The sequence below is a fragment of the Natator depressus genome, chromosome 7, assembly GCF_965152275.1.
Source record: "Natator depressus isolate rNatDep1 chromosome 7, rNatDep2.hap1, whole genome shotgun sequence".
Classification (NCBI taxonomy): Eukaryota; Metazoa; Chordata; order Testudines; family Cheloniidae; genus Natator; species Natator depressus.
Window position 1 is genome coordinate 61,635,263 of NC_134240.1, and position 13,116 is coordinate 61,648,378.

At 40.2% G+C, this 13,116-nt stretch overlaps 1 protein-coding gene across 4 annotated transcripts in view; it reads left to right on the plus strand.

Annotated features, from left to right (window-relative positions):
• The window catches only part of KAT6B (lysine acetyltransferase 6B), a 177,445-nt gene that overhangs the window by 156,659 nt on the left and 7,670 nt on the right, over positions 1-13,116 (plus strand). For all 4 annotated transcript variants that reach the window (XM_074958639.1, XM_074958638.1, XM_074958641.1 and 1 more), the window contains exons 13-15: positions 7,635-7,866; positions 11,994-12,153; positions 12,781-13,047. In XM_074958639.1, coding sequence (XP_074814740.1) covers positions 7,635-7,866; positions 11,994-12,153; positions 12,781-13,047 — 659 coding nt within the window. The remainder of the gene's footprint in view (positions 1-7,634; positions 7,867-11,993; positions 12,154-12,780; positions 13,048-13,116) is intronic.

A 13,116-nucleotide genomic window follows, 5' to 3' on the forward strand; every position in this document is an offset into this window, starting at 1 on the left:
GAAGGAAATTAGGCTGGTTTGGCATGATTTGTTCATGACAAATCCTTGTTGGCTATTACTTATAACCCTGTTATCCTGTACGGGCTTATAAATTGATTGTTTACTAATTTGTTCCAACAATTTGTGATTGTTAAATATCCCATGGCATTTTCATGGGAGAAGAACTGTTAAATCTGGTGGCCTGGCCAAATACTGTCTTATGTTCTTCCTCCCTAAAACCCACTGTATTGCAATTGGACATGATAGTCTTGCTCTAAACTTTTAGTGTTGCTGTTAACCATCTGCCATGGGCTACGCCAGAAACAGGTTATTCTTCTTCGAGTGCTCGCTCATATCGATTCCAATTAGGTGTGCGCACGCCATGTGCACAGCCGTCAGAAAGTTTTCCCCCAGCAGCATCCGTGGGTCGGCTGTGGAGCCCCCTGGAGTGGCACCTTCATGGCGCTCAATACATACCCCTGCTGACCCGGAGCCCCCTCAGTTCCTTCTTACCGCCCGTGACGGTCGTTGGAACTGTGGCGGCTTGCTCAGCAAGTTCTCCACGTTTCCCTAGCTCTTTAGATAGTTGTTTTTAGTTTGGTTTGTAGTTCTAGTTTTTGGTTTTAGTTAGTGCTAGTCGGGTTCGGGGGGTTACCCTCCACCCTGACTCTTCTTCTCGGGGCTCCAAGCCCTGCAGGTCCTGCTCAGCGAAGAAGATGAAATTCAGGATGGAGACTCTACTTTTTGTAGGCCTGGCTGCAGCCTTAGGAATAACTTGCTCAAATAAACTGGTTAGTCTCTAAGGTGCCACAAGTACTCCTTTTCTTTTTTCTTTTTACGAATACAGACTAACACGGCTGTTGCTCTAAAACCAGTGTAAACCAAAGGCTGTGAATCAGAGGTGGCCTGGCCTTGACAAAATAACAACACTGTAGGTATTAGCTAACACCACATAAGCACATTCCGGACTGGAGAGGATGGTATAAAAACACACAGATCTCTTGAGTAACTACATGTATGCATTCCTAAGAGATGGTATAAGAATACACCCACCCCTCGTAAGATAAGGATGGGATGACAGGATAATGGGTAAGGATGTTTTGTTCGAGCTAGCAGGTATAAGGATAAGGGTGGTAACTAACAACGTCTGGAGTGTATTTTGTAACTTGTTTGTATCCATGTATAAAAGGAGAAGTCATAGGAGGGGCAACTTTGTACTCGCTGAGGGGACAGCATCCTGGTGTACTGACTGAGCAGGTACCTTGTTGCAGGCATACATGTGTTGCTCCTGTGCTCTAGTACTGTGCTTTGTCGACAAATAAACCTGGCTGAGCACCTTCGCCACCGAACCAAGCCTGTGGTCTTTCTTGAGAACAACATCACGGTCTGCTGAATTAACATGCTGCACTGTCTGCTAGTGCAGCTGACATTGGTGCCCCAAGAACAGCAACACTGGCAGCCGCAACAATATTCTACAGAACTGACAAGATCTTTCATTGTCGTTGCAGGAGACCTTCTTACTTCAGTGGATCTGGCAGGAGCTTATCTTTATATTCCAGTCATGCCCCATAAAGCTCAGCTATGCCTTTTCTTAGATGATTTTCCCATCAGATGCTCACAGTCATTAGAAAGACAACTTCCATAAACCTAAAGAGCTATCTGATTCTTTCTGAGTGGACAGTCCACCTATGAGGTGGGGTTGACACAAGGAGAGCCAAAGTCTTCCTGACACAGGAAAAGTTTGATAAGATCCAGGCATTGGTTTCTGAAGTGTCATGGAATGGTGTCATCAATCCATCTGTATCTGCAGCTCCTTGGTCTTCAGGTTACACATTCATGCAAACTTCAGGGATTCCTTGGAGGCCTGCAGCTGTTCTTAACAAGAGATGCAAAGCAGAGTACAACATTCAGCCACAGTGATCCAGTCCCTCATTTGATGGAAACAAGAGGACCATTGGATTGTGGGCTCCTTCCTTCCTTCCCTTTCACAGCAGCTAGTTCTATCTTCTTGACATGAGATCTTTCTAAATTGCTACAACTCTTGTGTCCCTTCAAGGCAGTCACATCTATTTCCCTGTGTTTACTCTGCATAAAGACATGCTTCCTTTTGTCAAGGATTTTGAAACATCTGCATTTAGAAGACACAAAGATTATTTCATCTTCCCCCAGGACAAGGTTGTTGATCATACTGCCAATTAATTCATTGCTAAGGTTAACTTTTCCATACATCAGAGGAGATCCTTCTTCCCTCATTCTCTTAACACTATTGGAAAAAAGATGGCATGTGCTATTGAGCAGTTAAAGTTTATCTTAGTATAGCCAACCACTTCGGGAGAACAAGCAAAACATATTTATTCATTTCCTTTCACTGTAAATGCTTAAGAAACTAAATCCTCCATAGGTAGATTGATTAGGTGCTGTATACTGAAATGTCTATTCAGCGACAGATAAACTAATTCCTGAAGGGATCAGAGCCCACTGTCCATGTTCCACAACAGTCTTCTGGGCAGAAAGGGCATCAGCCCTGCACGGAGAAGATCTGCAAGACCACTATCCTGTTGTGTCTCTCAGCACATGGGCATCTTTATAAAGCCCAACTGGCTTAACTTCATTCTTCTGCAGACCTTTTGACAGAATAATGCTCATAGCAATGGTCCCCAAATAGATACTATTAATTTTTCTAGAGTGGAACTTTTTTCTGTTTTACATCTTCCTCTGTGCAGTTTTCTTCCAGACCACTTGTCACTTGATTTGCTTTTTGGGACTCATCTCACCCATTCCAACCCAACCTAAGAACTTATTTGGGCATCTTCGTGATAGTCTTGTCTTGAATCCATGGAGACAGCAATCATAGTTTAATAAGCCTGTATGGGTTTTTTTAAACAATTAATAAGACTTCATTATTTCAATACAGATTTGAATGGTAACTGGGTGGCCAGGTCCTGCAGCAAGTTAGAACTTCATTTAGAGTTTGTAGGGAGAACGATACAAAGCAAAATGTCTTAATTCCACGAAAAAAGAACTGACTTTCCAGTCAGATCAAACGGAAGTTTGCTTCAGTCTGCGGAGCTTGTTGTTTTGCTTCCTTCAGACTATACACAGTCCCTGGAGGAAGCCGAATCGACCACACTTGCATATATGTGAGCTCAGATTTATGACCCTGTCAGTAGAGAGACTTAGTACAATTGGCTTGATACTTCCCTAGCTTGGGATATTGAAAGATGCTGTGAAAAAACTTATATTCATGTGTGAATTTGATCAGAAAATGATGGATCAGGATTGCCTTTTTCATACAGTGTTTGTAAGCCTCTGAGTCTCTTGCTTGGGGAGTCAGGATTCATCCAAATTGAACTCTAGATCCAGACAGCCCCAAACTTTGGAGTGTTCAAAATCTAGATCACTGCAGTATTGGCCCATCTCTCATTATGAGTGTAACCATGGAGGCTGGAGAGGGGAGATTGTGCTCTGAAGTTACATAAAGGTGGTATAAATATTTAAAAGATTGCTTTTCGCAGAATTGTTCAATGTAGAATAAATTACCTACTTATATAATTAATTGCCTGAAATAAGCATTCTGCAGAATCTTTCATAGATACTCAATTCCCTTGGGATCCATCTGAATAAGAATGTATCAAGCTGAGCATAGCAACAGATTGAAAGGGGACTTTTTAGTGTTTGCTATAATTTCTTTAATGAAAATCCTAGGGAGCTACTCATCTCTGCTCTTAAATTTGTGGACTAGAGTTTTCCTAATTAAAAAGGATTATACATTTCTCCCCTGCCCCCCATATATAATCTTAGTCTCTTCTGTTGATGAAGTGTAGTAGTAATGAGGAGATTCATACAACAAAACTAGGGGCCTGAATCTGCATGGACAAATTGTTTCTCAAACCTGGAGACAGGGCTAGGAGTCCTAAATGTTAGTATTTTTCTGGATATTAATTTTATTGTGCAGTGGTCTGGTAGGCTTTAGTTGGCACCATGCATCCCTGTGAAGAGAGCAAGGGGACTCTTTTCTTAACTAAGAAACACCTAGTAGTACTTTCGCTTCACTGTTATTCATAACAAACGGTATCCACTGTTTATACTTCATTTATTGTGCTTTTTCCTCCAAAAGTTGCCAGCATTCCTAGTTATATCCTTAGAAAATCTGTTAGGTCATCATTTTGAGGATATCCATTGTTAAGACTAGATGGAGATACCAGCACTGGGGCTATCTGTTTAACAGGGGCGTGTTGTACTCATTTCAGATGCTTCAGGATAAATACACGAGCTATCAAGATCAGTGTTTTTTATTTACCTGCAACTTAGATCAATTATTTGGCATCTGTTTGGTAAGTTTAATTTAATAGATGTAATTTAAATCACAGAACCAATTAAATTGTGTATGCTGTAAATAAGAGGAATTTAGTATTTAATCTGCACTATTTACACTGCAAGTTCAAAGTATTTTTATGGTAATATGATATGAGCATCTTGGGCACAGGTAGGCCATAGAACCATAGAAATGTAAGGTTGGAAGGGACCTTGAGTGGTCATCTAATCCATCCCCCTGTGCTCAGGCAGGACCTAGTATATGTAGACTGTCCTTGGCAAGTGTTTGTCTAACCGGTTCTTAAAAACTTACAGTGATGAGGATTCCACAACCTCCCTTATTCCAGTGCTTAACTACCCTTATAGTTAGAAAGTTTCCTAATATTTACCCTAAATCTCCCTTGCTGCAGATTAAGTCACTTGCTTCTTGTCCTGCTTTCACTGGACATGGAGAACAGTTGATCACTGTCCTCTTTTATAACAGTTCTTACCATATTTGAAGACTTATCAGTCCCCCTTCTCCTTGGTCTTCTTTTCTTAAGACTAAATATGCCCAGTTTTTTTAAACCTTTCCTCAAGGAAACTTCAAGTTTTCTAAACTTTTTATCATTTTACTGTGTGCGTACTGCAGAATTTTGGGGGGGAAATTCACACTGGTGCTACCTCCATGTTAGTTACACTGGAGTGGGTGTAATTAACAAGTCCCTAATGTAGACAAAGTTATAATAGGAGGTTCTGGGAGTATGAGTATGTAGCAAACAGAAGGAGCCTGTGCTTCAGAATATAAATCGGTAAAATTGTAAAGTTATTTATAGTGATCTAGTAGTAAGTAATACCTTGCTCTTATACAGTGGTTTGCATCAGTAGTTCTCCAAGTGCTTTATAAAGGAGGTAATCATCCCTATTTTACAGATGGGGTGAAGTGGAGACACAGAGGTTAAGTAACTTCCCCAAGGTCACCCAGTAAGCCAATGGCAGAGCTGGGAATAGAAACTGAGTCTCCTGAATCCCAGTCTAGTGCTCTATTCACTAGGCTAAACAACCATAATGATATGCAAAGATACTTTGGGAGAGTATACACTGAGCAGTAATACCATAATACATGGGATGATGTTAGTAAAAGCAAAACAACGTAGAAGATTGTGTCTGAGTGTCTTTGCAAGTTATGGCATTAGCTGATGATTTCAAATAACTTGATAATTTAACCAGCTTCAGTCTCTGCATTATGGGACACTTCATATCTTTGTACAAACCCACATGCTCTTTCAGCCTGCATCTGAAACCATCTCACCATTTCTTGCACTACAGGTTCACACTCTATCTGATTAGCAATGACATGTAGTACACATTAAATACAAAGTTCGTCTTACTTTACAGTGTAAGTAAGCTGGTTTTGAATTCTTATCAGTTAGAACTAAAATTTTCCCCAAAATTGTACAGAATGTACAGGGGTAAAGAGGAGCTGTGCTATACCAAAGTTTGAAGCAAGATATTTATTCTTGGCCTTCAACCTAGCCAGTCCACAATGACCAAATACAATCAGTCTTAGAACATGAAGACCAGCGTCCTCTGTATGCACAGTGGCTTAGCTTGTTAGAAAATGTATCTTAGTCAACAGATGTTGTAAGGCACTATCGTATATAATGGGTATATTGTCATAGGCTACCTCACTGCAGTAAGCTTAAGTAGCACTATGTTAGATGGCAGTTGTGTGGTAAATAGAACAGGTTGTACTGGCCCAAGTGTCTTCATGGTTTCCATAGGTATAAGTAGACTTTACATTTCCAGTGGGGCAACTTTCCTCCTTATGAACTAGTAGGCTTTATTATTCATAAATTCTTCTGTTAACAGACTAGTAGATATCTGAATAATATTTAACTGCCACCCACAATGTTACTGATCATCTTGTGTGTAATGGCATGTCTGCCTTTCTGTATTATGGACATTTTGTGGTCCGGAGGCGAGAGTGTGATCAGAGTAGATACACTTTCCAATTGTCAGCCCTGATGGGGCCCACAACAGAAGAAAAACAAAGACCATTGTTTCACACTATAAAATATTGATTTGGAGAACATAAAGTATGCAGAAAAGCGAGGAAATAAGTCCATAAGAATGACTGTGTTTCACTAACCAAAATGTTAATCACCTGGCTTTAATTTATAGCGAAAAACATTATGATTAAAATAGGGGGGGAAATCAGAAATGTAATGGGGAATATGCTGATTTTGTCTTGAGATATGCAAAGTTGGCTATGGTAAAGGTGCATTTGCAGTGAGCTTTGAGATTTAAAGAAATGAAATTCTGACTCGTTTTTGAAGTTTAATGCATCAAGCCATTTTAGAAAGTTATTTGTAAGAGAGAGAACCAGTGGTGCTGGTGGGCTCAAGTTTGACACATTCTGAGCAATATAATTTCATAAATATGGGTACCTGCTGTTTAAGGTCCGCATTTGAATAGTGTTCATAAAGGTGAAGCTAAAGGAGTATTTAATCAGGGAAAGGTAGACATCATTAGTTTATACCATTTCTTCTCCGTAAGCAGATTTTAATTACAATAACAGCTTCCAGATTTTTTTTCACTTTCTTTAAGCAGGTTTGCTCTGTTTTATAATTTAAAGCTTCTTGAAATTGAGGAGAGCTAAAGGACTAGCCTAGATTATACCATGGAGACCTACATGGTATATATTGAGGAAGACATTTTTGAACAGGATTATTGTATTATACTGCTAAATAGGGTAATTACTGTGGAAGACATAAAATGGGAGCTAGCTGAATGTTCTTACAGCTGACTTAAAGGACATGGCATTTTAAAAAATACTTCTCACAAGTTCAGGTTAACCCACAAGTTATATTGTACATTGCTTATTGCGTTTTAGTCAAGGTGACTCTTTGATAATACACAGCTCTCAACAGGAAAAGTGAATGGACTGTTACTCCCTGTGATGGTGCCATGGAAGGACTTTCATGTTATCTCCTGATTTCCAGTATTTGCAAGAAACTGTCTAAATGACAGTGTGTATGTTCAAGTTATTGTCCTGAAAAATTATTTTTTCCCATGATTAAAACATTTTTATGCAGGTTTGAAATGCTGATACCACACAAATGAATCTGAGGTTTGCTATAAGGAATTCAGAGAAATAAGGCGCACAGAACCTTCTTAGATGCTACCGAAACAGGGAAAGACAGCATTTTCTGCCTTTTTTTCAGCTGAATCTTTCTCTTTTTTTCATAGCGTGTGGTCACATTGACATGTCTGTTATGTATTGTCTCTCTAATAGGACATGTCCTAAATTCTCAAGGTGAGTTGGTTCAATAAAATGTTCTTTCTCTTCCCTCTGTTAGGTTATTTACTTTCTAGAAGAGAGGGACAAGCAGGGTCCCCTGAAAAGCCGCTGTCTGATCTGGGTCGTCTCTCGTACTTGGCCTACTGGAAAAGTGTCATATTAGAATACCTTTATTGCCACCATGAAAAACATATCAGCATCAAGGGAATGAGCCGAGCCACTGGAATGTGTCCACATGATATTGCCACAACCCTGCAGCAGCACAGCATGATAGACAGGAGGGAAGACAGGTCAGTAAAGCATACACCATTTGGAGAGTACTTATGAAGACAAAAATATTCATTGTAGCAATACTCGTTGAGAGTGCACCTTTTACCATAGGAAAAAACTAGTGTACTTTGCATAGACTTTTATGAAGGCTTAGTGGTGATCGTCACTGCCTGAGAAGGGACTGCCAACTTGAAAATCAAGCCAACGCCTGTTTTGAAACTGAAGGTAGTTTCAGATAGCATACCCACACCAGAGTTCCCTCACTAATTTTCATTGTTTTACAGTCATGTTTTCCTAGTTCCTCCCTCCCTGCTCAAAAAAAAAAAAATGTTTTCTCCTCTTATTACGGTGTGAAAGACACACGAACAAGGGAACCTAACTGACTATACACAAGTTCAGGCAGATGCACAGAGAAAGCAAAACAATAGAATATTTTTCTTTATTTGCTTTCATTTATAGAAATCTTTAGTAGTGCTTGTAACATTAGTAGATTTTTTTTAAGTTGACAGAGTCCTTTTTTACATGTCTCTTCTTATTAGTATACTGGATTGAAAAATTTAGATTTAGCATTTAGGGTGGAATTATCAAAAGGCCTAACTGATTTAAGACACAGGTCTTATTTATTTTCAGTGGGACCTGTGCTTCTATATCTCATGAGCCTAGTCTCCATGTTAGATCAACTTAGCTGTATCACTCAGGGATGTGAAAAATCCACAGCCTTGAGTGACATAACTATGCTGACCTGACCCCCAGTGTTGGTGCAGCTAGGACAATGAAAGAATGCTTCTGTCAACTTAGCTACAGTCACTTGGAGAAGTGGTATTCCTACACAGATAGAAAAAAACCTTTCTATTGATGTAGGCTGTGTCTACACTATGGGGTTATGCCAGCATAGCTGTGACACTAGAGCCATGCTGGTATAGTCCTTGTAGCATAAGTAAGCCCTTAAACACTTTGGAAAATTTCAGCTTCAGAAACGAAAAGTCTGCAAAATTAGTTGGTGAAGGGACAGTGATTGCTGAGAAAATGTATCATACAAAGCAAGGAAGAAGGCAGTAACTGTGGACTCAATAACACGTGTACATTTTGCTGTATTACCAACCTCAAGCATTAAAAAAAAACAAAAAACCATGAGTCCATCACCAAAATATGAGATTGGCTTAAAAATAAGGGTTTGTTTTTTTTAAATAATAATAATTTTGAGGTTCTTTTTCTTTGCCTTCTGGTTTCTGAGCTGTTAGAATGCATTCACTTTACAAGCTATTCTCTGCAACTATGATGGCTAGACATTTGATTCTCATGATTCCAGGAGCTGGAGCTTTAAAAATTACACTAAAGTCACAACACTTGCAATAGGTTTCAGAGTAGCAGCTGTGTTAGTCTGTATTCACAAAAAGAAAAGGAGTACTTGTGGCACCTTAGAGACTAACCAATTTATTTGAGCATAAGCTTTCGTGAGCTACAGCTCATTTCATCGGATGCACTTATGCTCAAATAAATTGGTTAGTCTCTAAGGTGCCACAAGTACTCCTTTTCTTTTTGCGAACACTTGCAATAAAATCACAAAAGTTGGCAGCACTACATAGGAATTAAGTACACGTCCTCCTTCATAGGAGGAGAGCCAATATGGTAACGTCCTTCATTTTGGATATTCTCGATCTCTGCTCTTGGTAGGGCATAATTTAGGATTATAATGTTCTACTTTGCAACATCTGACACAGCATGTCAGCAGTAAGTGCTTTGGAGAGAAGATTTGTTAAAGGAAGTTAAGAGTTTGCTTGTGCTCGGGGAGGGTACCATGACAGTCCACAAATATTCTGATGGTTTATATTTTGTCTTCTGTGCATTGTTTTGTATTTTAGGCCACACAGTCTCCAACAGTCATGCAGCAAATTAAAATATTACTTACATGAGAACAAACCATGAGATAAAATTCCTTGATTGGGTGGAATGAGTAGGTTAAGGAGGGAGAGTCTCCATGTAAATGGTGATGAGTTTGGAGGATCATTAAGTGTATATTTTTCCACGTTTGGTTTTTGATGTGGTGCTAAAAATAATGGTATATGCCTCTAGTTTATAAATAGATGCTTCTCGATAAATAGAAATAATCTCACCAGTGCCCAATCATACAAACACTTCAGCACATGAGTAACTTCAGGCATGTGAATAGTTATGTACTCAGGCGCATTAAGTTACTCACATGTGTATGTGTTTGCAGGATCAGAGTGTTGTGTTTTCTATGCTAGGTTCCACACTTTTGATGTTGAAACCATAGTTTTGTTGTCTGCACAGGACTGTGCCCTGCACAATGAAATGCCCGGAATCCCCTGCACAATGAAAGCAGCATCCATGGGCGACAGTCACAATCGGAGCCCCATTGCACTTGGCACAAAGAAATATGAAAGCATGAAGCCAAATTCCCTGCTGGTATATGTTTGATGCAGTTCTGTTGCCTTCACTGCACCTGTGCAAGTTTATATCAGCAGAGAATTTGGCCCACAGTCCTTGCCCCAAACAGCATCCAAATTTTAAAGAGCAACCCACAAAGGGTGGGAGAAAGGGATTAAGTCAGATACATGTGGTTTTTATATACATCTACCTATGCAATTTTCCCTCTTCCCCAAATAACTATATATAACTAGATCAGGGATTAGCAACCTTTGGCACACGGCCCGCCAGAGAGAGCCCCTGGTAGTCCGGGCCAGTTTGTTTACCTGCAGTATCTATAGGTTCGGCCGATCGCGGCTCCCACTGGCCATGGTTCGCCGTCCCAGGCCAATGGGGGCTGCGGGAAGGGCGGCCAGCACATCCCTCAATCCATGCCACTTCCCGCAGCCCCCATTGGCCTGGGACGGCGAACTGCGGCCAGTGGGAGCTGTGATCGGCCAAACCTGCGGACGCTGCAGGTAAACGAACCAGCCTTGCCCACCAGGGGCTTTCCTTGGCGGGCCCCACATGCCAAAGGTTGCCGATCCCTGAACTAGATAGATATGAAAAAATACAAGATGCCAACTATACCCATCTGCCCTTCAGTTCATTAACTTTCTTACAGGTATCATGATAGAAGTGGGTCCCAAGGAAAACCAAAGGATTGCTCTTTAAGTTGCTCATCTTAGAAAAGAGAGGATATGGGGAATATGACAGAGTTCTATAAAATCATGGATGGTGTGGGGAAAGTGAACAGAGAAGTATTACTTACTCCTTCACATAACACAAGAACTAGGGGTCACCCAGTGAAATTAAGAGGTAGCAGGTTTAAAACAAACATCAGGAAGTACTTCTTTCACACAAGGCACATTCAACCTATGGAATTCATTGCCGTAGGTTGTGGTGAAGGCCAAAAGCAAAACTGAGTTCAGAAAAGAATTAGATAAGATTATGGAGGATAGATCCATCAATAGCTGTTAGCCAGGATGGTCAGGGATGCAACCCCATACTCGTGGTGTTCCTAAACTGCCAAGTGCCAGAATCTGGGACTGGATGATAGGGGATAGATCACTCAGAATTGCTGTGCTCTGTTCATTCACTCTGAAGCATCGGGCATTGGCCACTGTCGGAAGCCAGGGTATTGGGCTAGATGGACCATTGGTCTTACCCAGTATGGCCATTCTTATGTATTTATTTCTTCTTTGTTTCTTTTATTAGAATACCTGTATTTGTAATTTGCTTTCCTGCCCAATCATATCCTGTTTACAGGACTGATACTCTAGTCACTAACTTTCCCAGTTTTAAGCACCATGGTCCCATATATATTCTGCTTTGTCCTAATATGTTCTGTAACACAACTGGAGAAAGTTATGCCAGGGATGGGTAAGGTCGCCCTGGGGTCCATGCTCAGACATCTTCCACATGTCTGTGAACATCTACTGCTGCAGGAGCATTCTCTTTTCTCTCCTTTTCCCTATTTAATCCTGTTAATATCTGTCTTTTATCTTGTAAATGATTATGCACATTTTTGTTCTGATGAAAAACACCAGCATGAGCGATATTTCTCCTGCATGCATGTAAGATATATTAATGTGTATATAGTGGTCTCCATCTCCCTCTTTATTTTTACCCAGACCTCTATTTTCCAAAGTAGTTATGTGAGATTGTTTTGCTTTATCTTGATGTTTTTCTAACATCAAAAATCCTTTTTGAATTCTAGATTTGTAATAATTAGAAGGGAAAAACTGATCTCAAGCCACATGGAGAAACTGAAAGCTAATCCACGCGTCAATGAAGTAGACCCTGAAAGTTTGAGATGGACTCCACTGCTTGTTTCTAATGCTGCGGTTTCTGAAGAAGAGAGGGAAGCTGAAAAAGAGGTAACAGCAGACATTGTCAGTCTGAATTCCTTTCCTTAGGATTTCTTCTCCAGTTTTTACCATTCAGTAGTAGGCTGTCTTAAATATAGCATTGTTTAACATTGTCACATCTTAGTTATGGGGAAAACTGCTTGTGTGAAACACTTTAGCACTAATCACTTATAACTCAGGGTTTTTGGAGATTGTACAGTAAGTTTTGGAAAATGAATATGAAAACCTAAACTCTGTCTCACTTGCTATGAAGTTGTACTTAACTGCTCCTGAAGTAGTCTAGAAGCATGGAATCAGATCAGATTTGGTGCAGAGCTCAAAGGCCGCAGTGTCAATCGATTCTTTGTGTTTATGAACTTGCTCAAAGTGATCCATGTCAGCGGGCATGTAATGTAGTGCTAAAAGACTTAAATCAATTCGCTGCATCATTAATAGTGCTAAATATCCCATGAAATGCAATCTTCTTTGGTTTGTTATCCTAACTGTTGTAAAGGAGCTACTAGATGATTCAGCTGAAATGTTGTTGCTTGGTTAGGCAGCAGTGCTAATCAGGGTCGACTTATTGTAACTCTTTAGCTGAACTTGATATGGCTAATACTGTTTCAGTGACCCATTATTTTAACCCCAACCCTTCAGGCTGAGCGTCTGATGGAACAGGCTAGCTGCTGGGAAAAGGAAGAGCAAGATATATTCTCCACAAGAACTAATAGTAGGCAATCACCTGCAAAAGTACAATCTAAAAATAAATACTTGCGATCTCCAGAGAGTGTGGCAGTGGTTGGAGAGCGAGGGCAATCCACAGAGCAATCTAAAGAAAGCAGTGAGGATGATGAGGGGGATGGGAATCACCAAAGTTCACCTCCCCGGCTGACCAAACCACAATCACTGGCCATAAAAAGAAAGGTATGTTACTTTTAGCACTTTCAGTTAAACTTGTTCAGTGTCCATTACAATCAAACCATGTTTGTCAAA